This window comes from Erpetoichthys calabaricus (genome assembly GCF_900747795.2).
Source record: "Erpetoichthys calabaricus chromosome 1 unlocalized genomic scaffold, fErpCal1.3 SUPER_1_unloc_22, whole genome shotgun sequence".
Taxonomy (NCBI): domain Eukaryota; kingdom Metazoa; phylum Chordata; class Cladistia; order Polypteriformes; family Polypteridae; genus Erpetoichthys; species Erpetoichthys calabaricus.
Genome location: NW_026261588.1, coordinates 2483419 through 2508634, shown reverse-complemented (window position 1 = coordinate 2508634; position 25216 = coordinate 2483419). Strand labels below are relative to the sequence as shown.

At 43.9% G+C, this 25216-nt stretch overlaps 1 protein-coding gene across 1 annotated transcript in view; it reads left to right on the top strand.

The window, feature by feature from the left end:
• The window catches only part of LOC114669329 (zinc finger protein 729-like), a 119656-nt gene that overhangs the window by 50032 nt on the left and 44408 nt on the right, over positions 1-25216 (top strand). Inside the window, exons 5-7 of the mRNA XM_051921747.1 lie at positions 4278-5527; positions 9231-9337; positions 22066-22433. Coding sequence (XP_051777707.1) covers positions 4278-5527; positions 9231-9337; positions 22066-22433 — 1725 coding nt within the window. The remainder of the gene's footprint in view (positions 1-4277; positions 5528-9230; positions 9338-22065; positions 22434-25216) is intronic.

Genomic DNA, 25216 nt, shown 5'->3' with positions numbered 1-25216 from the left:
AAATACGAGTGCAGAAATAAAGAGAGAAAACAAATGTAACATCCCACAGCCACCAGTGCAGTATGAGCTGCTATCTGATTGGCTGGACCAGCGCAGACTCTACAATAGAAATGGCCAGGAGCGGGTAGGTGGACAGTTGAGCGAGGTCCTCAGGACTCAGCCTTTGTCTCCACTGTTGATTCATGGACGTCTGTCGTTGCTTTCTATCTAGTTTTCTGTGTACCTTAACAAATCTGCGTCCTTTTGTATGTGCTGATTCAGCATTTAGTTATTAGTATAAACCAGGGGTCACCAACTCCGGTCCTGGAGGACCACCAATGGCTGCAGGTTTTCATTCTTAACCCTTTTCTTAATAAGTGACCTGTTTTTGCTGCTAATTCATTTCTTTTGAATTAATTTTAATTGACCTGCTCTTGAAGACTCGGACCCCTGCATTGTTTCTTTTTCCTTAATTAGGAGCCAAACAATAACGAGATACAAAAAATGAGCCCAAACATGAGCAGCTAACTGGTGACCATCATACAATATCTGAAAATTAAGAAAGATGAAGTTCTCAGGAAATGTTGATCTGCTCAGGTCCACAAAGCATTTGAACGGTGCTCTTAGAAAAGTAAGGGGGGGGGATAACAATTTTGAAAATGTCTGCTATTGCACAATAGAAATTAAACATGGGTTTAATTAACAGCAAGACTCGGCACCTGATTAAGCAGCTGGTTGGAGTTTGAGGCCTGACTTAGGTGGTCTCCTGTTGGCTCCCTCACTTCACATGTCATTTCTGTTTGGGTGTGTTTCCTTAAGAGGCATTAGCTCTCTGGAAATGTGTTCTTTTCAATTGCGGCGTTTTAATTAATCCTGAATTTAAATAAAAAGGTATTATCCCTCCCCAGCATGCAAAATGACGGTTAAAAGATTACACGAGAACAAAAAGGATAATCTAGCTCTTTACTGACGGGTTCACACGGTATTACAAACAGGAAGCTTATGATAGACATATCAAGCCGTGGGAATCTTTACCTATGCAGTCAGTCATCTTTCGTCGCCACGCTGAAAGGATTTTAACCGGACAGAGGACATAATCTTCTGCCCGGCCTCGGACGGAAGACATACTCTTCTGCCCGGAAGCTTCAAAATGTTGGCCATAGGTGTCCATCCTTATATACTGGTTGTTCCATGTGCAGGTCTTGGCTCCGGATCTAAACAAGGACAGGACAGGACTCAAACCCCACCTTCAAACATACAGGAAGAGCACAATGCCTACATACAGTTCTCATTCTCCCAACAAGGAAAGAGGATTTTGCTGACAGAGGACAGAAATATACTCGTCTGTCTTTAGGCTGACTATTCAATTCTCCAGCTGTCTGTGGCTCTCTAGTCCTGTGCTTGGCTCGACAATTCTAAATGCTGTTGCTGTGCTCCTGTGTACCAGATTTGGTCTGCCTGTATGAATGAGTATAGAACAGTGGGCACGGAGAACAGTGACATTAAACTTAATAAAACACATAGTAAAAGGGTTAGAATAAAAACCTGCAGCCACTGCGGCCCTCTAGGACTGGAGTTTGAGACCAACCCTGAAAAGTGTGCCCATTTTGGAACAGATGTGTATATACACGTGTCTATAGGACGCTGATCTGTTGTTTAGGCGGTTAGGAGATCATATTTCAAGGTTCAAGGTGTCTTTATTTAGTCACGTTTACACAGGAAAACATGAAATATGCCTCCTCAGGTGCCTCTAATAACGACAAAAAGACATGAAACAAGACAGGTTAAGGTACGGCAGTTTGACGATGCATATTTACACAAAAATTGTTACAGGATACACTCTTATCAAACCTCAATCATCCATCCATCCATCCATTTTCCAACCCGCTGAATCCGAACACAGGGTCACGGGGGTCTGCTGGAGCCAATCCCAGCCAACACAGGGCACAAGGCAGGGACCAATCCCGGGCAGGGTGCCAACCCACCGCAGAACCTCAATCATTATCTCCAATATTCCTTATTAAAAAGTCGTATGGCACCAGAGCGGTGGTAGAAGAAGAAAGGAAGAAAGGAATTTCTAGAGCGATGTGTGTGTTTTCAAAGCAACTACCGATGTAGTAATAATAATAATATCATTATATTGACTTTGTGATCATTTTGATCAGCATATGTCCATATTGCCTGGCCTGACTCGGCGTGCATAAATTTTCCATCTCTAATTAACCCTTTCAGCCCTGGATTTTCTGTTTTTATGGGAAAAATTATGTGCCATTATTATGAATAATTATTATGAATAGCTGCCAAATACTTCCATCTTCTTGAGGAAATAAGTGAAAGTGGAGCTGCTTAGTATGTGGTGCACAGAAGCACCCATTTTCACTTTAGTGTTTCGCGGACTGTATGCCACCAGGTGGCACTCAGCGCAGACTGGAGAGAGGTGCCAGTTGCTTTAACAGTGGCACGGCTGCAAATGCACCTGTGCTTTACAAAAATGGCTGCATATACGTACTAGTTACTACGATGTCGGGGCCGAAAAGTTTTTAAGACACATCATTTTATATCCATGAGCACACAACAGAGCATATTTCAATTTGATTGACTAAATAAATGACAATACATGGCATTTGCTATTATAAAGATATGATATACTGGTGTATCAAACAAATATCCAGTCCTGGTTCCATATGACACTCCCAGAGCTCCAGAGCAGACACACTCCACTATGGTGGTCCTGCGTGTTCTCATCCTCTGTTAATCCTTTTTCCAGGACCCTGCAACTCCTGTTCATTTCCGTGTCTCTTTATCCATTCCTTTCTTCCGCTCTGGTGATTTAAATGAGCCATTTTGATGTACCTTTTGGATTCCGGTGGCTTCTGTCTAATTGTAGGACAATGTTGTGGGGCATTCTAATTATTAATGGTGTATTTTGTGGTACAAATGAAATAGTTCTCAGTGTCATAATAACTGGAGATTGTAGCCTTTTTCTCCTTTAATTGAGTAGAATATAGAAATAATATTTTCAGACTAAGATGGTGCAGTTCTGTAATGTAAGTATCAATGCGACTAGTCTTGTCAGCTGGGCCTTTCACATGTGATGTGTTTAGTGTACTGTTTTTAAACTTGTCTGCAGTGATTGTACTCCTGGTATTCGTAATACAGAAGGTGAAGTGATCAAGTTGTCTTTTTCATGTGCATCTCTAAGATTGCTTGTGTTCCAGAAAACTTGTTCCTACTGTAACTTCAACCAGCATTTACTTAATGTTGTAGTGTAATGTCAATAGCGAAAGTGGACTGAAAATAATTAATGTGTCCTTTTTAACTTTTATACAGGAGGTAGATCTTTCCTGCTTTTCTGAACGTGGCAAGCACTTCCCTCATTTGAGAAAGCTTCTATAATCTCATTATCAATGCGACCAACAGTCTTGTCAGTCGGATCAATCAAGTGTGATCCATTTCATTTGCTGTTTCGACTTCTTTTCTGCAGACCATGCGCATGTATTTTTTATTAAATAAATGCTCTTCATTATGACAGTAACTGGAGATTGTAACATTTTTTCCTCCTTTAATTAAATAAAATGAGCAACAAATACGAATAATATTGTAAGATCATGGAAGACAAATGATGCAGTTTTGTATCAAAATATGACCAATTATCTTGTCAGTTGGGTCGATCACGTGATTTATTTCGTGTACTGATTGCTTCTACTTTGAAAAGCCTGCACATAAATTCAGTCAGCATTTATTTAATTTTGTGACTTAATGTCAGTAATGAAAGTGGACTTATAATTAATGTGTCCTTTTTAACTTGAAACAGGAGGTAAATCCTTACTGCTGTTCTGAATGTGGTAATCACTTCCCTCATTTGACGAAGCTTCTATAATCTCATTATCAATGCGACCAACAGTCTTGTCAGTTGGTCAATCACATGTGATCCATTTCATTTACTGTTTCGACTTCTTTTCTGCAGTGATCGTGCTCATGTATTTTTTATGAAGTAAATGCTCTTCAGTATCATGATAACATTTTTCTTCCTTAATTAAAAAAAAAAATGAGCATCATATTTGAATAATATTGTAAGACTATGGAAGTCAAATGATGGTGCAGTTCTGTATCAAAATGTGACCAATTACCTTTTCAGTTGGGTCAATCACGTGATCTATTTGGTGTACTGATTACTTACACTTTGAAAAGCCTGTACATAACTTCAGTCAGCATTTATTTAATCTTGTAACTTAATGCCAATAATGGGACAGTGGAATGAAAATAAGCTTTTATTTTTCCTTTTCACATTTATATAGGAGGCAGACTTCATTGCTGTTCTGAATGTGGCAAACAATTTCCACAATTAAGAAAGCTTCGGATTCACACAAGAATTCACACCGGGGAGAAGCCGTATTGCTGCTCTGAATGTGGGAAACGCTTCTGTCGCAAGAGTGATCTTTATGGACACAATAAAATGCACACCGGTGAGAAGCCGTTTGGCTGTTCTGAATGTGGCCATCGATTTTCAAGACTTGCCGATCTTCGCACCCACTCCAGAGTTCACACTGGAGAGAAGCCATACTGCTGTTCCGAATGTGGTAAACACTTTTCAGTGAAGAGCACACTTAAGAAACACAAAAGAACTCACACTGGAGAGAAGCCGTACAGCTGCTCTGAATGTGACAGACAATTCCGTACCAGCAGTGATCTTCAGAACCATAAAACAGTTCACACTGGATTGAAGCCATATTCTTGCTCTGAATGTGGCAAACAGTTTTCGCGAATGACCAATCTTCGGAGACACCAAACCATCCATACTGGAGAGAAACCATATTGCTGTTCAGAATGTGATAAACGATTCTTTAGCAAAAGTGACCTTCAGAACCACAAAACGTTTCATACTGGAGAGAAGCCGTATTCTTGTTCTGAATGTGGCAAACAGTTTTCAATAAGCAGGACTCTTCAGATGCACAAGAGAATACACACTGGAGAGAAGCTGTATAGCTGTTCGGAATGTGGCAAACGATTTGGACAAATCACCAGCCTTCGGACTCACACAAGAATTCACACTGGCGAGAAGCCATTTTGCTGTTCTGAATGTGGCAAGCGTTTTTCTGAGAAGAGCAGCCTTCAGAAGCACAAAGTCATTCATACGGGAGAGAAGCCATACAGCTGTTCTGAGTGCGGCAAGCAGTTTTCCCACAAGTGCAATCTTCGAAGACACAAAATCATTCATACGGGAGAGAAGCCATACTGCTGTTCCGAGTGCGGCAAGCAGTTTTCCCACAAGTGCAATCTTCAGAGCCACCAAAGCACTCACACAAGAGAGAAGCCGTACTGCTGTCTGGAATGCGGCAAACAGTTTTCGTTAAAGAAGGCTCTTCTGGTACACACAAGGATTCACACTGGAGAGAAGCCGTTTTGCTGTTCTGAGTGTGGCAAGCAGTTTTCACAAAAGAGCACTCTTCAGAGCCACCAAAGAATTCACAGTGGTCACACCACAATGAACAGACAAGACCACGCAAGCCAGAAAATGAGTGGACTGGATGACACACCAGCGGTCAGTTGACGATAAAGAGGAGCTCATGTGTTGCAACAAATCCTGACTTTCCAAATAAAACTGGAAATCAGAAAAGTAATCCCTGCATCCAGATTACGCAAGATAACCGAATCAGACCTATGAGCTTTAAATGAATCGCTGTAAAACGAACTAAGAATAAGTGGAGAGTGATTAGGGTATCTACAAAAAGCAATAAAAGAAGAAATAATGCAGGGATAATGACAGCGTTTATACCAACATTAATGCCATGGCAGCTAAATTGGGTAATAAAAAAAGGACATTGACGTATTTGAAAAGAAGTTCAGAAATAAAAGTCTAAATACAAACTGGCACAACCAGAAAAGTATCCCCTAGAAGTGGAATGTCCTCAAAAGCCACCAATTCTCAAAATAGTGAAGTACAAAACAATACAGAAGTCATTGGGGATTCAAAGGAGGGACAGAGGGTACTGCAGATTGAAACTGACAGTGAAAGTTGAAGTGCAACAGAAATCTGTAAGATCCATCCAGGTAAAATCACCCAAAAAGTCTATGAAGACGAACAAAGAGAAGTAGAAACCTTAATAAGAAAATTGGCAAAGGGTCATACGGACCCATCAAGAGCAGAAATTAAACATATTCAGGGACAAAAGAATCTAGGAAAAGAAAGGAGAGCTTGTGGGCTTAACTGTCGAGTCTACAGAAGAGACATTAAACAAAACCAGACTCGGGACTGCGTGTGAGGTGAATAAGGACATCACTACGAGAAAGCAAAACCAGCAACATAGCCGTCAGAGAAGAGGACCCATGATTGTGCAGTAGCCCTCTAAAGTGACAATACAAAAGAAGGAAACTCTCACCACAATGACAGTCCACCCTGGATTGAACAAGGTTAGGGTGCTCTGCTCTGTGTTGCTGAACATATCGAGATGTAAATACCAGGTAATAAAAACTGAAACTCTGATCTCTCTCTTCTCGTATTCATCTTTTGATCTCTCACACACACACGTGTCTGTAGTGCACAGCAAAAACAAATTTATTGGCCTTGATGTTCCAACACTTTTGGAGGAGACTCTGTTTTTCAGTTGCTAATTATTGGGTATTGTGAAGAGGGGGGCTGAACGCACCCTTAGAAGATGTGGTCACTCCTCCGAAACCCCCTCTTAAACGGTGATACAATGGGAAACAAATGCAGTTTTTTACCTCCTCTTTGCTCGATTAGCTGCTGTGCCGTGTGATCTGCATCTCGTGCTGCATTTCGAACATTTAAAAGCCTGTACAGCAGCTGTCCTTTTGTCTCGTCTTATTCCCTTGTCTCTCTTCTCCCCCAGACATCCTTTGCTTTATTCTTTATGCTTTGTTATGCTGTTTACGCATAAAGTTTGTTTCTTGAAAACCCTGAATGAATCTGTGCAAACTGTGTCACCCAAGTGGTACCAGAAGGGGGGAGAACTGTGTGCGAAGAAGTCAAGCAGATGCTGGCATTGGGTGTTATTTGTGAAAGTAAGACCGAATGGTGCAGTCCCGTTGTATTAGTCCCAAAACTGGACGGTTCGGTTCTGTATCGATCTCAGACGCTTGAATAAGGTCTCCAAATTTGATGCTTATCCAATGCCCCGTGTTGATGAATTGTTGGAAAAGCTGGGTCAGTCCTCCTAGATCTCCACGCTGGATCTCACAAAGGGTTACTGGCAGGTGCCTCTTGAGGCTGACAGTTGTGAGAAAACAGCATTTGCAACTCCTGACGGTCTTTACAAATTTACTAGACTTCCCTTTGGTCTTCATGGAGCACCTCTGACTTTCCAGTGAATGATGGATCAGATCTTTGCGTCCTCATTCTGAATACTCGGCGGGGGGGGGGCATACCTCGATGATGTAATTTTCAGTAATGATTGGCATACGCACTTAGTACGACTTCAGGCTGTTCTTCACAGCTTGAGACAGGCTGGTCTGACCGCTAACCCTAAAAAGTGTAGGTTGGGTATGTCTAAGACTCATTATTTGGGTCATTCAATGGGCAAGAGTTTAATCCACCCCGCAACTTAGAAAAGTGGATGAGGTGCTTGCTTAACCCACGTCCAGAAACATAGAAACGGGTTTGTGCATTTCTGGAGCTTGCCGGTTATTCTAGAAGATTCGTCCCTGATTTTGCAAATAGGGCTGCACCTCTTTCTGATCTTACAGTTTTATGAACAGATGATTGTGAACGTTCCTTTTGTGATTTGAAGACTGCTTCGTCGTCTTACCCGGTTTTGAGGAATCCCAACGTCTCTAAGGATTTTGTTTTACAGACGGACGCTAGTGTGTTTGGTATAGGCGCCGTCCTGTCTCAGGTTTTTGATGGTGAAGAGCACCCTATCACATTTTTAAGTAGAAAATTGCTTCCTGGGGAACGCGATTATTCGACTATTGAAAGAAAATGTTTGGCGATTGAAATGGGCTGTAGATGCGCTCCGTTTTTATTTATGGGGTCATAATTTTACATTGGTGACTGGTCACGCTCCACTTCAATGGTCATACTGTCAGAAAGATATGAACTCACGTCTCACGAGATGGTTCTTGAGCTTGCAACTATGTAGTTTTACTGTCCATCATCGACCCGGCTCTGCACACATTAATGCGGGTATCCTGTCACGTCTGTCTGAACCTGGTTTGAAAAGTCGCTTAATTCACAAAGCTGAGGGAGGGGGGCTGAACGCACCCCTAGACGGCGAAACCCCTCTTAAACAGCAATACAATGGGAAACACATCGTTTTGTTACCTCCTCTTTGCTCGATTAGCTGCTGTGCCGTGTGATCTTCATCTCGCATGGCACTTTGAACGTTTAATAGCCTGTACAGCAGCTGTCCTTTTGTCTCCTTGCCTTGTCTCTCTTCTCCCCCAGACATCCTCTGCTTTATTCTTTGTGCTGTTTACGAATAAAGTTTGTTTCTTGAAAACCCTGAATGAATCGGTACAGCTGTGTGACCCAAGCGTGACCGTATGCTGTTACGTTTTGGGGAAAATTGAACACCAATTAGTCACAGACCCATTCCGGGCACTAACACACATCACTCGATGGCATTGTCACATCACTTGAATTGCAGTCTGCCGTGTATGAAAGCCATTGGTCCACCCCTGGCTTCTTTTTGTGCTCCAACACATGTAATTAATGGAGTCTTCTAACACATGGAATTGCATTGTATTATCACTATAACTTGTTGCAAAACTAAACTAAAATTTAACAAGTGACTTTTGGATAAAGTATGTGAAATACTGCAAAGTTCGTAACTTCCCTAATAATCACATGTGCGTGTGTGGACGCCTCTTCACCGGCACTCCCATCTCTCAAGCGCGTTCCTTCTCGGACTCTGTCACTATTTTTCTGGTGCCTTTCTCCGGTTTTGTACTTTTCTGTCTTTGGAGGCGACTCCCTCAGCGTGCGCCGTTACTCCTCCTCGTGCCTCTCCCACCCGCACTTCCTCTTTCTTTGCTTCACCAGGAGCCAGACTGACCAATCCGATTCTTCCAAGGACATTTACACAATAAATTAAAAAAACGTGAGAAGTGGACTAAATGCACAATCTGGATGAACATCACAGCTAACTCTTGGCTGCCTCTGCTTTTCAGATGGTCGCTACTTGACGTGTTCCAAGTTGGACGTAGCAAATGGATCATCATACTTGAGAGTTTTCTAACTTTATCGGTCACCTGAGACTTATTATTATTCCAAGCAATTTTCTGTTTTATAGTGTAACAAGCGCAGTGTCCGGACCTGTGAGGGAACATGTGTCGCTGGCTGCCCGAGGGAGCGGGAATACCTGGAGAAGCTGGCTATAAAGCAGTCTGGGAGCAGCAGGTAAGGAGGCTGACCACACACACTCAGCGTAGCTGCCTTCAAACCTCGAGTCTAGACCCTGGCCTTGGAGCTGGGGGGATAGGGGGTGGCTCTGGGGCTAGGGATCTGCACTGGCATTTGCAATGTTGCCGGTTTGCATCCCGTAAATGCCATTAAGGGACTCTGCTCTGTTGGGTCCTTAACCTGCAACTGCTGAGCGCTTTAAGTAGTAGTAGCTACATAAATGCAAAGAATTATTATTAGGATGGCATACAGGTTACCTCTGACCCGGGCAGCATGCATTGGCATACAAAGGGACAAAGCAGCTGGGAGTATGTGCCACCACTGATGACCTGAGTGGAATGGCTGAAACAGCCAATAGTCCTCTTTAGCACCACTCACTAGCAATCGGGGACCTTGAGCGAGACCCTTAAGGTGTAATTGCTCGCTGTACAAATACGTGCTGCCCCTAAAACTCTCTGGAGACTAAGTTCTTATTGCAACAAATTGTTTACGGAGATTTAAAAGATTGAAAGATCCTTTGTTTTATGTTTATTTTTATTTATCTAGATGGATTGGTGACTCTGTGGCTAAAGGATCTGGGCTGGTATATTGAAGGTTGCCATTTCGAACTCCAGCAGAGACCGAAGGAATGCGAGACCCTTGAGGCGTAATCGGTCGCTGTACAAATAGCTGCCCCTAAAACTCTCTGGAGGGTAAGTAATTAATTATATATGGCGATTTAAAGGAGTCAATGACCCGTTTCTTCCTCATTCCCCCTCTGCTCCACAGTTTCACATTACAAGCCCTTGTGATTAAAGTGCTCACTGCAGACTTAAGAAGATTTGCAGACATTTTGGTCACACCACACTTTTTCTAGGTGGGCACCATAATGTTTGGCACACGCCGTTGTCACATTTAGCTCTTTGTCGCATATCACCTCGCATGCAGTGACTGCTTGTAGTCTGTGACTCATCAACATCTCCAGGGGCTGAGGGTCTTCTCTGGTGATGCTCTGCCAAGCCTCTCATGCAGCCATCTTCAGCTCCTGCTTGTTTCGGGGGGGGGGGGGCTTGTCCCCTTAAGTTTTCTCTTCAGCATATGGAAGGCCTGCTCTATTGGATTAAAATCGGGTGGCTGGCTTGGCCAGTCAAGATTTTTAGCTTCGATAAACTCCTGTGTCACGGCAGCAGTCTATTGGGCTCATCATCTTGTTGTAGGATGAAACGCCGTCCACGGAGTTTGGAGTCATTGACTGGAACTCGAGCAGATCGGATGTTTCTACACCCCTGGCACTTCTATCATCAATGAAGAGAAGTGTGCCAACCATCCGTGCCCAAGCCGTAACACCCCCAGCACCACCATGTGTAACAGGTGAGGTGGTCTGCTTTAGGCAGTTCCTTGTCATCTCCACACTTTGCTCTCGCCATCACTCTGATGAGGTCCATCTTTGTCTCGTCTGTTCACCTTTTCCCAGAATTCTGCAGGCTCTTTGAAGTCCGTTGTCACAAGCTGTCATCTGGCCGTCCTGTTTTGGTGGTCTGCATCTTGCAGTGTGTCCTCTGTTTGTGAAGTCTTCTTTTGATAGTCATCTCTGACACACACATCGGCCCCCTGAAGACTGTGTCTGATCTGACAGACAGATGTTTGAGGGGCTTTATACCATCATGAGGATTCTTCTATGATCAGCAATGGAGGTCTTCCTTGGCCTAGCAGTCCCTTTGTGATTACTGAGCCCACCAGTGTGTTCTTTCTTCTTCATGATATTCCAGACAGGTGATTTCAGTCACCCTCCGGTGTCACCGATGTCTCCACTGGTTTGATTCTTGCTTGTTTGATGGCTTCTTTGACTTACACTGGCACAGCTCTTGTCCTCATGTTGAACAATGGCAGCTACAGACGCCATAGGATAGAAGCAGGCCGAGGTGTCTTATGAAGAAATGAAAACCACCTGAGGAATCACAAACACCCAAACGTTACGGTGCCCTGAAATGGGGGGGACTTTGTAGAAAAAGTGTAGTGCGGCCAAAATGTCTGCAAATGTCCTTAAATGAAAGTCTGCAGTGTGTGCTTAAATCAGAAGTCTGAATTGAACTGTGGAGCAGAGGGGGAAATCCATGAGGAATGTGTCTCAACCATTATGGAAGGCACTGTAATGACTCTGGGGGGGGGGTCCTGCTGTCTTGTTACTTTTAGATCCAACTGCTACGTCTGACACACTTAATCATGGCGCCACTCGTCTCGAGTAGTTTGTGGACACCCAGTAGGGACTTCTCTAGCAGGGTTCAGGTCACACCTAACGAACAGAAGGTTTTCAGTCAGTTTCCGCTCACATGTAGGGTTTGGGCCTTTTCACCGTACGTGTTTTCAAAAACATAACATTTCGTTGCTACACAGATAGTACACAATTACACTTTATAGTGAGGGTGGCGCTGCTGCCTCGCAGTAAAGAGACCCGCGTTCGCTTCCCAGGTGCGTGGAGTTTGCATGTTCTCCCTGTGTCTGCATGGGTTTCCTGCCACAGTCCAAAGACATGCAGGTTAGGTGCATTGGCGGTCCTAAATTGATCCTAGTGTGTGCTTGGCGGGTTGGCGCACTGCCCGGGGATTTGTTCCTGTCTTGCGCCCTGTGTTGGCTGGGATTGGCTCCAGCAGACCCCTGTGACCCTGTAGTTAGGATATAGCGGACTGGAAAATGACTGACTGACTGACTTTATAGTGAAACAAAGCAGAGCAGGTTATCTTACACCTTTATTGGAAGGTCTGAAAGACTCTGAAATGCGGAGGCCGCTGAATTTTCTTGGTTTAAATATTTAAAAATACTGGAAGAAAGAAAGAGATTGTTTCGGACCTTCTGGTCGGTCTTGTGCTCCTGAAAGTCATCTCTGCTCTCTGACACCCTTTTTGCAAACCAGCTTGGTGATATTTGTAATAATACCCTCAGATTCGACACCCCAGTTAACCCCCCTGTTCAAGCCCGTTTCTAAAATCGGGCCTTTTCTTTCTGCAGATGATTTTCAATAACGAATTCCTGCTTTTCTCTCTCCTCCGCTCGACCAGCCACAGACGTGCAGAGCGCCGTCCGTCTTGGGTAACTCCGCCTACTTGGAGCCTCCGCGCTGCAGAGATTAAGGAAATAAATAAATAAAAAACAAACAGTCCCAAGAGGCGCAAACAGTTTTTTTAATAATATTTTGCCATCCGTTGCAGGCGCCCCGAGTGTATTCCAGCTTTTTTTCTCAATGTTTATACTATCACGAGATATAAATTAAGCGCGGCGGAGGAAGAGGTGGCGCCCGTCTGGTGAGCGGGTGCACTCATATGCGCGTGCATGTCAGCCAGTGACTACTCGCACTGAGCATGCGCTAAATCAAAAGGCGGAAGCGCACCGAACTTTGCGTTCCTCCTTGTCTGTTCGCTTCGGGACTCGTTGGAGAAATCAACTGGGTGTCATCAGGAGAGTCACGTCAAGGGGTTTCTGAGGCGATGACACTTGACGGTGGTTGACTGGGGGCTGTTGGGATCGAGCGGCGCACCACCTCCGACTTGCTCAGTTTATGTGTCCTGCCGCTTTAACGCGACTCGCCATCGAGAGCCAGCGAGCGGTAAGTTGGGCTCTTCGCATCCTCCACATCCGGCGTTCCCGACTCGGATCGCCGCATCCTGGACGCGGTTTATTTATGTTTGTGATTAAGTCCATTTAAAGGAAAATTGTTTTAATTCAGGAGACTCGATTGTCGGGTGGCCTAGTACTGTCCTGACCGAATAGTAACAGACAGGACGGATCATTCCTGCTTGCGCCCAGTTCTTGTCGTGATGGGCTCCGGCTTCCCTGCTCAGGATAAAGCGGGTTTAGAGAAGGCAGGGGCGTAGAAATTTGTGGACATTAAGCAGCCGCCTTTTACAGAAGCTCCGTGTTTTCTCTGGCTTTGTTTCTGAACTCGATTTACTTTTTATTACTCTTGAATATGATTGGATTTGTTCCGGCTTGGCACTGCGAGTAGCCTCTAGACATCGGACCAACGGACTTTTTAATTTAGCGAGGATCTGCAGTGCAGTTAAATCCGATGCGCTCGCTTGCGCTGCCCCCTGAGGTCACTCTGATTCCGACTGCCAAGGCGAGATACTTAATTGTAAGGCCACATTTTTCAAAACGATGCGTTCGGCCGTGCTGTCAGTCTGACGGTAGCTTTCCGGTGTCTGACATCCAAAAGCCGCTTCACTGTTAGAGCATCAAGCGAGCCGCGGCGAGGGACAGAGGATGCCGAAGACAATTCCAATTATTTAAAACAAGCCAATGTCACGATGTTGTGATGCCGGCGAAAGGATTTCAGACTTTATTTTCTTATTTTTCTTTTTTTTTTTTATCTCAGACTTTATTTCTGCTGATGCATTTTCAACAAGCTGCAGTCCGTTTGTATTAACACCGCTAAGCGTGTTTGCAGTGGATATCTGTATCTACACTATGCTGCCCAAAGTATTGGGACCATCCATCCAAATTATTGAATTCAGGTGTTCCAATCACTTCCATGGCCACAGGTGTATAAACTCGAGCACCACGGTTTCTACACACATTTGTGTAAGAGCGGGTCGCTCTCAGGAGCTCAGGGAATTCGAGCCTGGCACCGTGATAGGATGCCACCTGTGCAATAAGTCCATTCGTGAAATGTCCTTGCTACTAAATATTCCACGTCGGGTCAGCAGTTAGTGGTATTATAACAAAGTGGAAGCAACTGGGAACAGCAGCTACTTGCAGAGCCAGGACAGCCAATGGTGAGGTGTGCAGAAGTCGCCCACCTCCTGCAGAGTCGATAGCTACAGACCTCCAAAAGCTCAAGAACGGTGCAGCGTAGAGAGAAAGCTTCATGGGATGGGTCTCCATGGCCGAGCAGCTGCAGCCAAGCCTGACATCATCATCAGCATGGTGTAAACCCCACCACAGCGCCAGTGGACTCGAGAGCAGTGCAGACGTGTCACTCAATTTGACGGACGAGTCTGGCCAGGAGAACTGGAACTGGAAGTGTAAAGTTTGGGGGGGGGGGGGGATTATAGTGTGGGGTTGGGCTCAGTACCTTAGTTCCAGTGAATGGAACTCTTAATGTTTCAGCACAGAAAGCCATTTTGGACAATTCAATGCTCCCAACTTTGTGGGTACACTTTGGGGATGGCACCAGGGCACAAAGCAGGGTCTGTAAAGAGATGGAGGAGCGAGTCTGGTGGGCTGCACAGAGCCCTGACCTCAACCCGACAGAACAGAGTGGAGACTGCGAGTGAGCCTGACCTCACCAGTCACAAATTCCCATAAAGACCCCTTGTGGAAAAGCCTTCCCAGAAGAGCTGAAGCTGTCAGAGCTGCTAAGGGTGGGCCGACTCCATATTAAGAGTTAAGTGTGTGGAAAGGTAGGCGTCCCAATACTTTTAGTAATATAGATATAAAATCCCACGTCTGTCTTGTCTGCTTTTCACGAAAGAACTACTTAACAGATTGTTTGTTTTTTTTTGTCTATAATTTGCTTGAACATTCCGGTTGATTTTGTGACTTCTGTCATCTCGTTAAGAATTGGAGTTCAGATTTATTTGCACTAATCCAAGAAATAGGCTTGGGGGGATGGGGGAGCGCTCACACGCCAGTCTCTGTTTGAGTCACTGTACCTGTCGCCATGTGTTGGAGCGCACCTTGCCTCCGCTTAGTTAGCGATACCTGTTTGTTCAGCAGACATTATCATCTACAGATTGTTAAGGAGTAACGTTTGACGTTTTTGAGCGAGAGATCAGAGCTCCGTGTGTTTTAGAGGGTAGCTGCTCATGGGCAGAGAGATCACGGCCACGTGGGGGACGCTCTCCCGACAGAGCTGTGGCAACGTTTGACGTCCGAGCATACCTACCTTCCGCTTGGCCAGAATTACATTTTTTTATTTTTTTATTTATTCCTTTTTAAAGGTTGTCCTGTTACACTACTACGTGGGTGGAGCCGCTACTTTAAAATGTACATAACTCCCAGGCAGAATACTATCACGCAATGTCCGTGGGTGGCACACGCAGTTTTCGACTGGTTTTTAGATGCAGATGATACTCAACTCTACTTCAATGTTAAAAGTGGAACTTCATCAGAGCTTTCTCGGCTCACAACCTGCCTTAGTGAAATGAAAACTTGGATGGAGCAGAACTCTTTGAAATTAAATTGCAACAACTGGGAAATTGGGACTAAAGGGCAACTTCATAAAATGAGCTCCTTGGCGGTGATCTCATCAGACCTGCCTCTCCTGTAAAGAATCTTGGTGTCATTTTTGATTCCTCCCTCTCTTATTCCGCCCACATAAATCACATTAAGAAACTTTCTTACTTTCACCTCCGTCACATATCCCGTGTTCGCTCCTTCCTCTCCTTCTCTAATGCTGAGAAACTTGTCCCTGATTTTATCACATCCCGGATCGATTATTGTAACTCGCTGCTGGCAGGTGCCCCTTCTAATCTTCTATCACAGCTCCAGCTTATTTGAAACTCGGCTGTAAGAGTCCTTACTGGAATCACTATGTGCCTGTCCACCCACTAAGGTCCTCTGATTCTGACCATCTTGTTGTGCCCCACACTAATCTACACTCCATGGGTGACCAGGCCTTCAGCTGTATAGCGCCCAGACTCTGGAATGACCTACCGAAATGAATCCGGTCAGCTGACTCCAACTCCAAACTCATCTGCTCAGGAAGGCTTTTAGCTCTACATGACTTTATTACCCTTCTCTCAGTTTACCTCCATGTCAAGATGTTCATGTGTGTGTGAGACCATCAATGATGTTGTCTGTTAGGCTTTTTCTCTGAATTCACTGTCGTAATCTTCTTTATTTATTTATCTGGTTTGCACAATGCTATATACTGTATATGCTGCCGTTCTCTTATATTCTGTAAGTGCCTTGAGCATGGGAAAGGCGCTATATAAATAAAATCTGGTATTATTAGACATGTCGCCCGCTCCTGATCGTTCAGAATTTGTTTCACATTCACGTTTTACGCACACCGACCCTTTGCACTTTGTGTGCTAACGTTTAAGAGACATTGTCTACAAATTGTGACTGACAGCATTGCCACACTCCACTTCAAGTTTGGAAACATAACACGGGTGTACGTTGGCAGAAATGCTTTGATTTTTTCCGTCTGATTTTTTTTAGATTTTTGGGTGCCATCACATAACCTTTTTTTTTTATTTATTTATTTTTTTGAAACACATTTTCAGCTGTTAATGGTAGATTTTAATTGTTTTTGAACTACAATTAAACTTCAATATTTTATTTTAATAATAGTTTGTTGAATCTAATATATACACTGTAAAAAAAATAATGTTAAATTACTGGCAGCTGTGGTTGAGGAAGGTGATGATATTTTTAGGTAAATGTAATACTTATGGTAGTGTCTATATTAGATGGATACATTCAAGGTGGAGGTGGGATTACATCAGGGATCGGCTCTGAGCCCTTTCTTATTTGCAATGGTGATGGACAGATTGACAGACGAGATTAGATAGGAGTCCCCGTGGACTGTGATGTTTGCTCTGAGGATGTTGATGGAGAAGTTTAGAGAAAGCCAGAAGGAGTTGCATTGCATCTTTGTGGACCTGGAGAAAGCATATGACAGGGTGCCTAGAGAGGAGCTGTGGTATTGTATGAGGAAGTCGGGAGTGACAGAGAAGTACGTAAGAGTTGTACAGGATATGTACGAGGGAAGTGTGACCGTGGTGAGGTCTGCGGTAGGAGTGATTACATCAGGGATCGGCTCTGAGCCCTTTATTTGCAATGGCGATGGACAGGTTGACAGACGAGATTAGATAGGAGTCCCTGTGGACTATGATGTTTGCTGATGACATTGTGATCTGTGGTGATAGTAGGGAGCAGGTTGAGGAGACCCTGGAGAGGTGGAGATATGAGAGGAGAGGAATGAAGGTCAGTAGGAACAAGACAGAATACACGTGTGTGAATGAGAGGGAGGTCAGTGGAATTGTGAGGGTGAAAAGAGTAGAGTTGGCGAAGGTGGATGAGTTTAAATACTTGGGATCAACAGTACAGTGTAATGGGGATTGTGGAAGAGAAGTGAAGAAGAGAGTGCAGGCAGGATAGAGTGGGTGGAGAAGAGTGTCAGGAGTGATTTGTGACAGACGGATATCGGCAAGAGTGAAAAAGAAGGTCTACAGGACAGTAGTGAGACCAGCTATGTTATATGGGTTGGAGACGATGGCACAGGAGACAGAGCTGGAGGTGGCAGAGTTAAAGATGTTAAGATTTGCGTTGGACAGGAAATTAGAAATGAGGACATTAGATGGTCAGCTCAGGTGGGACAGTTGAGAGACAAAGTCAGAGAGGCGAGATTGTGTTGGTTTGGACATGTGCAGAGGAGAAATGAGGGGTATATTGGGAGAAGGATGCTAAGGATAGAGCTAGAGAGACCAGCTATGTTATATGGTCTGGAGACAGTGGCACAGGAGACAGAGCTGGAGGTGGCAGAGTTAAAGATGCTAAGATATGCATTGGGTGTGACGAGGATGGACAGGATTAGAAATGAGGACATTAGAGGGTCAGCTCAAGTTGGACGGTTGGGAGACAAACTCAGAGAGGCGAGATTGTGTTGGTTTGGACATGTGCAGAGGAGAGATGCTGAGTATTTTGAGAAAAGGGTACTAAGGATAGAGCTGCCAGGGAAGAGGAAGGCCTAAGAGAAGGTTTATGGATGTGGTGAGAGAGGACACATAATAATAATAATAAATAATTCATTACATTTATATAGCGCTTTTCTCAGTACTCCAAGCGCTCTCCACACAGGGAGGAACCGGGAAGCGAACCCACAATCTTCCACAGTCTCCTTACTGCAAAGCAGCAGCACTACCACTGCGCCACCTGTGAGGACATGCAGGTGATGGGTGTAACAGAACAAGATGACGAGGACAGAAAGCTATGGAAGAAGATGATCCGCTGTGGCGACCCCTAATGGGATCATCCGAAAGAAGAACAAGATTGTTCTATTTTGATAAAGTCTGCATGTTATCTTGCAAATACTGTAATGATAAAATGCGGAGTATGTTAACATAATTTTGATTAGATTTGCACGGACGTGTATACAGTCCACACATACCGGTAACAGCGTTTGACCCGCCGTCTACGCCTACACCCTAAATCTTCAGCCGAACCTTCTGTTGAAATTTTTTTTTCCCCTGCTGTTCACAGGTAGGCGGTTCAATAGAAACAATACGGTAAAAAGGGGGCGTGTCCTTATGCCAATATCGGTGTTCGTGACACAGCGCTTTACTGTTTTACATTCTGCGGTTGTTTAGTGTTGCTATTTAACAGTTTTATGTTGTAAAATTAACTGATTTTTTTCAGTGTAACCATAATGTATTCATAAACGGTATGTAGCGTATTTTGGAGGTAGAAATATATCGATGTAACCGAACTTGGCTGTAAACAGTAATGTACTGTTTAAGATGTACAGGTCATTTTCAGTAGAACGTAAGGTAACTTTCCTTTTTTTCCGATAAGGTCTTTTTACTTTCACCATTCACAATGTGTTTACTGTTAAATTTACTGACATTTTTTTACAGTGTATTAAACTATATGTTGAAAGCGAAAGCTATTTTATTCGATAGTAAGGTCAGAACATGGCCAGAGTTGAACACATCGACGAGTCCCAGCAGCAGGTGACAAAAACGTCTTCCGTTCAGACACAACTTTCTTTTTGCTACCAAATGCATTCGATTTCAAGAAAGATGGACCCTTGGACTACCGGACTGACCCAAGTGTGGAAAGTTGACCGACCGAGGCGGTAGGCTCGACCCCTAAAAAGAGGACGTCTCTCTTTTGTTCGCTTCTTTTACTCGAATAAAGGAACAAACGTGTGCTGACGCCAACTAACAATTCTTCAGTGTGGCTCCTAGTCTACTCAGAGCTGGCTAACATTTATTACTGTCGTAAACACCCCTCCATTAATGACATCTGGCCGTCATTCTACACTGCTTATCAATACGTTGTTCATGACCGATAATCAATACACCTCAACACAGGGACTGACACTCGCTGTGGCTCATTCTGTACATTTGAAAGAAACCTGCGAGAAGTCTGAAAATCTCCTTGAGTAAGTAATTAATTTAATTCTTTGCATTTATATAGCGCTTTTCTCACTACTCAAAGCGCTCAGCAATTGCAGGCTAAGGGCCTAACAGAGAAGAGTCCCTATTGGCATTTATGGGATTCGAACCGGCAACCTTCCGATTGCCAGTGCAGATCCCTAGCCTCAGAGCCACCACTCCACCTAGAAGAACTTCACCAAGCACCTTTAGTTCATATGTGGGGGGCTGAAAGTTCTGTGCATCTTAAAGGGTCCGCCGTCCCCATCGGAGTGGGCCGAGAATGGACATTGGGTTCAGAAAAGAATGTCCAGCTGCTGAAAAAACTACGGTTTGGTGCCATCAGAATGATTTGGTGGTCCAATGAGCAACCTACAACAAGATGTTATCAGTCAAAGAAGTCATTTCTAAGTTTTTAGTTGGTAGTAAAGACCCAAATTATAAAGATATCGGGGGGGTTGCATTAGTGAAATTTTAAGGAATTGGGTTGTGACACAAGTTCATTTTTTGGATACACACTTTCCCTTGAAAATCTTGGAGCGGTGAGTGAAGAGCAGGGTAATGAAGGACGTGGGCCGACGGTAGCAGGGCGATGTTGGGTGAACTGCCGCTGGGTGGACAGGCCACAAAAATTAGGGGGGAGGGGGGAGTAAGAAGTGACAAAAACTCGAAGTTTGATGGAAGTCGATGAGTATGTGCCGTTGTCTTCTATGGGTATCTGCTAAGGTCTGTGTGTCCAGTCCCTCAGAGCGATCTGATTGGTCAATTTGACTGTCATCTGCTTACTTACATTGTTGATGTTTTACGCTTGTATTTCACTCTTATGTTAAAAAATTTTCTGTATTTTTTTTAACATGTTATTGTATTCCTTTTCCATTATCTGTTGGTGGTCCCCCCCCCCCCCCCCCCCCCCCTATTATTTTCCATTCTTTATAAAGCTTTGGTTCGATTTATTTACACCCAAGTGGGTGTGGTGTTATTATCCTCTTTGTATATTATTTGAATGTATTTATTACAGTAAATTATCTTGTTCGTAATGTTCTGCATATCCCCTCTCATTTCTTTTTTTATCAATACCGTTTTTATTGACCGTTATTAGGATCTTTATATATAATACACTATGGTGGCTGTCCGTTTGTCTGTCCAGGATTTGAAATCGTCTGTAGCTCACAAACCGTTTGACCTGCTGACCTCAAATTTGGAACACGTACTACGTGACGTCTACTGTCCGCTTTCGGGGTAATGATAGGTAGATACTTTATTAATCCAAGGGGAAATTGTGATTGACCTCCAAGGTTATTTTGTCGTAAAATCAACTCTCGGCTGCGTGGCCATGCACCGCATGCGTACGGGCGCCATTCTCATTCCCTACCACCTTCGCCGTCGCTTCCTCTACCTCTTCATATTTTAAATCATTCTTGAAGCAGATTGAAAAATGAAACGTACAAAGCCATTGAAACACAAACACTGACTTCATCAGTTTTAACACGAACAGATGCCGATGGAAGAAGAGAAGAAGCGTGTCACTAGGATGGAGAAAACGAGCTGCTCAGGAAACGGCAAACGCATCAACCTCTGAGCAAACGAATGATAAATGTGCAGAGAAAGAGGATGAATACTGTAAGTCAAGTGGATTCACTGCATGTTATCGTGTGGTGCGCCATTACTGGTATCGTATAATGTGGAAACCAGTACCTCTCCACCTCCACAGCAAGCTTCTTCCCTCTTCCTCCAAACTCTGGCGGTTCTTGCGAGTGCTCCAGGTGGCTCATCAGCATTAGTTGGAATCAATCCCAGGTGTGGTGGAAGTCCACTGTATGGCTCTGCAGCCCCCTAAGGAATCCAACAGGGCTGTGCCAAACTCCAACTCCCAGCATGCCCTGCGGCAATCTGGAGGGCTGCCCTCTAGTGTCCTAGGGACGGTATTGCCCTGTGGATACTAGGGGGTCCTTCCATCCAGCCAGGTAATGGCCGTGGCCGCCCGTCACAATAATGATTGGTTGGAATAGAATTTTTGGAAATAAGGTAAAGGTATGAGAAATGCTGATCAGCGGTGGTCCACAAAGCAGGTGAATTGTCGAACGGCTCAGTCCCAAAAAGGGTCACAGAGGGGTTTCAGAGCCCATCCTAGCATAGCATAGGGTGTGAGGCAGAAACAATCCCAGATGTGGATTGTGATCTCCGAAAAAGAAATAAAATGAGTTTTGGAAATGGCTGGATGCGTGAGAATGAGAGCGCGATCAAGCGAGAGGATGAGATAACGAGCTTCATGAACATCTAAATAGGAGTTTGGTTAGGGTGAAAATGGTGACCCCCCCCCCCCCCCCCCCCCCCCCCCCCCCCCCCCCCCCCCCCCCCCCCCCCCCCCCGTTTGAGACCCCAGGGTTAGGTGGCCGTCTGTGTGTTTGCTTTGCATCTCATTCTTGTTTGGTTGGTAGTTATGGGGATGGGGGGGCAGAGAATTGTGTTTAAATTTGCAGAAGTCACTAACGGTAGTCGTGACAAACCCCTGCGGCCCCCAAGGATCTGAGTTTGTCCTTCTTTAAACTGTCCGGACTTTCATCTGATGATCACGTTTCTTTTTTTTTTTTTTTTTGTTTGATCTTCAAGTGATCTCACTCTTTTGTTTTTTTGTTCTTTTCACAGAGAGATGAAGCATCTGCCATTTCCTGTAACTCGCATGGAGGTGAGCGGGGGGACGTGTCACGTAGGCTTGAATGACATGGAGATCAGGACTGTAACTATTAAGGAGGAGGAGGAAGAGTGTGAATGGGAACATGGTCCGCCTGAACAGGAGAGTCTACACGTTAAGGAGGAGGACTGTGAACAGGGGACGGTGGGCATCAAGGAAGAGACGGAGGAGAAGCCGCTCGTCCTCCATATGGACGAGTATAACATTATAGTGCAGGTCAAGGAAGAAGACCTTCAGTTGGAGTCTGGGGATCAAGATGGAGGCATAAGTGGATTTGTCTCGCCTCAGAGTCCACCTCCATCACCAAATCATGGTGGAGAAGGTAAGTGCAAATTTAAAAGAGAACGTAGTGGGGACAGCACAATGTCGACACTCTCTTTATGGAATTTCAGCTTTTGCTAATGTTAAGTCAGAATTAGAGGCGAGCAATTGTTTTGTCTTGGTAGAGTAATACAGTTGTGCTTGAAAGTTTGTGAACCCTTTAGAATGTTCTAGATTTCTGCATAAATATGACCTAAGACATCATCAGATTTTCACTCAAGTCCTAAAAGTAGATAAAGAGAAACCAGTTAAACAAATGAGACAAAAATATTATACTTGGTCATTTATTTATTATGGAAAATGATTGAATATTACATATTTGTGAGTGGCAAAATATTATGTTTCCGCTAACTGTTGATCAGTCCTTCACACCGGCTTGGTGGAATTTTCGCCCAGTCCTCCATACAGAACAGCTTCAACTCTGGGATGTTGGTGGGTTTCCTCACATTATCTGCTCTCTTCAGGTCATTCCACAACATTTCGTTTGGATTAAGGTCAGGACTTTGACTTGGCCATTCCAGAACATGAACTTTATTCTTCTTTAACCATTCTTTGGTAGAACGACTTGTGTGCTTAGGGCCGTTGCCTTGCTCCATGACCCACCTTCTCTTGAGATTCAGTTCATGGACAGATGTCCTGACATTTTCCTTTAGAATTCTCTGATATAATTCAGAATTCATTGTTCCATCAATGAAGGCAAGCCGTCCTGGCCCAGATGCAGCAAAACAGGCCCAAACCATGATACTACCACCACCATGTGTCACAGATGGGATGATAAGGTTCTTATGCTGGAATGCAGTGTTTTCCTTTCTCCAACATCAACAACAACAACATTTATTTATATAGCACATTTTCATACAAAAAGTAGCTCAAAGTGCTTTACATAATGAAGAAAAGAAAAATAAAAGACAAAATAAGAAATTAAAATAAGGCAACATTAGTTAACATAGAAAGGAGTAAGGTCCGATGGCCAGGGTGGACAGAAAAAACAAAAACAAAAAAAACTCCAGAAAGCTGGAGAAAAAAAATCAAATCTTCATTTAAACCAAAAAGTTCTATTTTAGTCTCCTCTGTCCACAAAACATTCTTTCAATAGTCTTCTGGTTTGTCCACGTGATCTTTAGAAAACTGCAGACGAGCAGCAATGTTTTTTTTGGAGAGCAATGGCTTTCTCCTTGAAACCCTGCCCATGCACACCATTTTTGTTCAGTGTTCTGCTGATGGTGGACTCATGAAAATGAACATTAGCCAATGTGAGAGAGGCCTTCAGTTGCTTAGAAGTTACCCTGGGGTGACCTCGCTGACCTTGCTCTTGGAGTGATCTTTGTTGGTCGACCACTCCTGGGGAGGGTGACAATGGTCTTGAATTTCCTCCATTTATACACAATCCGTCTGACTGTGGATTGGTGGAGTCCAAACTCTTTAGAGATGGTTTTGTAACCTTTTCCAGCCTGATGAGCATCAACAAGTCTTTTTGTGAGGTCCTCAGAAATCTCCTTTGTTCGTGCCATGATACATTTCCACAAACATGTGTTGTGAAGAGCAGACTTTGACAGATCCCTGATCTTTAAATAACACAGGGTGCCCACTCACACCTGATAGTCATCCCACCGGACTCGACTTTCACCTTCAAACTAACTGCTAATCCTAGAGGTTCACATACTTTTACCACTCACAAATATGTGATATTCGATCATTTTCCTTAATAAATAAATGACCAAGTATAATATTTTAGTCTCATTTGTTTAACTGGTTTCTCTTTATCTACTTTTAGGACTTCAGTGAAAATCTGATGATGTTTTAGGTCATATTTATGCAGAAATATAGAAAATTCTAAAGGGTTCACAAACTTTCAAGCACAACTGTAGAAGAAGTCATGTGTCCAGAGGACTTCTTATTCCAAGAGGCCCACCATGTTTTCAGTAATATATTGAAATAAATATTTAAACCACAGGCGCCTGTTGGATAAGTGGGTTGGGATACTGGCATTGGTGTCATTGCAATCTTGGCCAGTAAAGAGAAGTTCTCCGTTACTCCAGATTTCACCACTGTTAATAAATAAGTGTATCTGTTGGAAGTGCAGGAGAAGAGTTATGAAGTTTTTGGACACTAGGAGTGTTTTGGAAGCCCACCTTCTGAACGATTATTGGCCCACCTGGTTTACGACGACGTGGTGAGGAATGACGTTTCTTCTATTTCTAGGATTGTGCTGAGATTGTTAATCTTTAAAGGTTGGCCCTTTTGAGCACATTTCACATAATAGTTCAGGAAAGACTCTAATTGGGAATGTGATTTGTGCTGTTTTTGTGTTTTTTAGATGTTTACAATCAGTCGGCCATTTTCCAACCTGCTATATCCCAACTACAGGGTCACGGGGGGTCTGCTGGAACTAATCCCAGCCATCACAGGGTGCAAGGCAGGAACAAATCCAGCCCATCGCGGGACACAAATACACCAAGCACACACTAGGGATAATATAGGATCGCCAAAGCACCTAACCTAACCTAACCATGCAGACACGGGGAGAACATGCAAACTCCACGCAGGGAGCACCAGGGAAGCAAACCCAGGTCTCCTTATTGTGAGGCAGCAGCGCTACCATGCCACCCTAGATATTTACAATGTTTTTATAAGTTTAAATTGAATAGATTTATGATAACTCATGTCTGAGAGCATAGCTGGGACAGATAGCCCTGAGGAGGACCGATATTGTACAAAACTCAATTAGCTCCTTAACATTTGAAAATCATGCTTAGACTTCTTATTGAAGTATTTCTTTATATA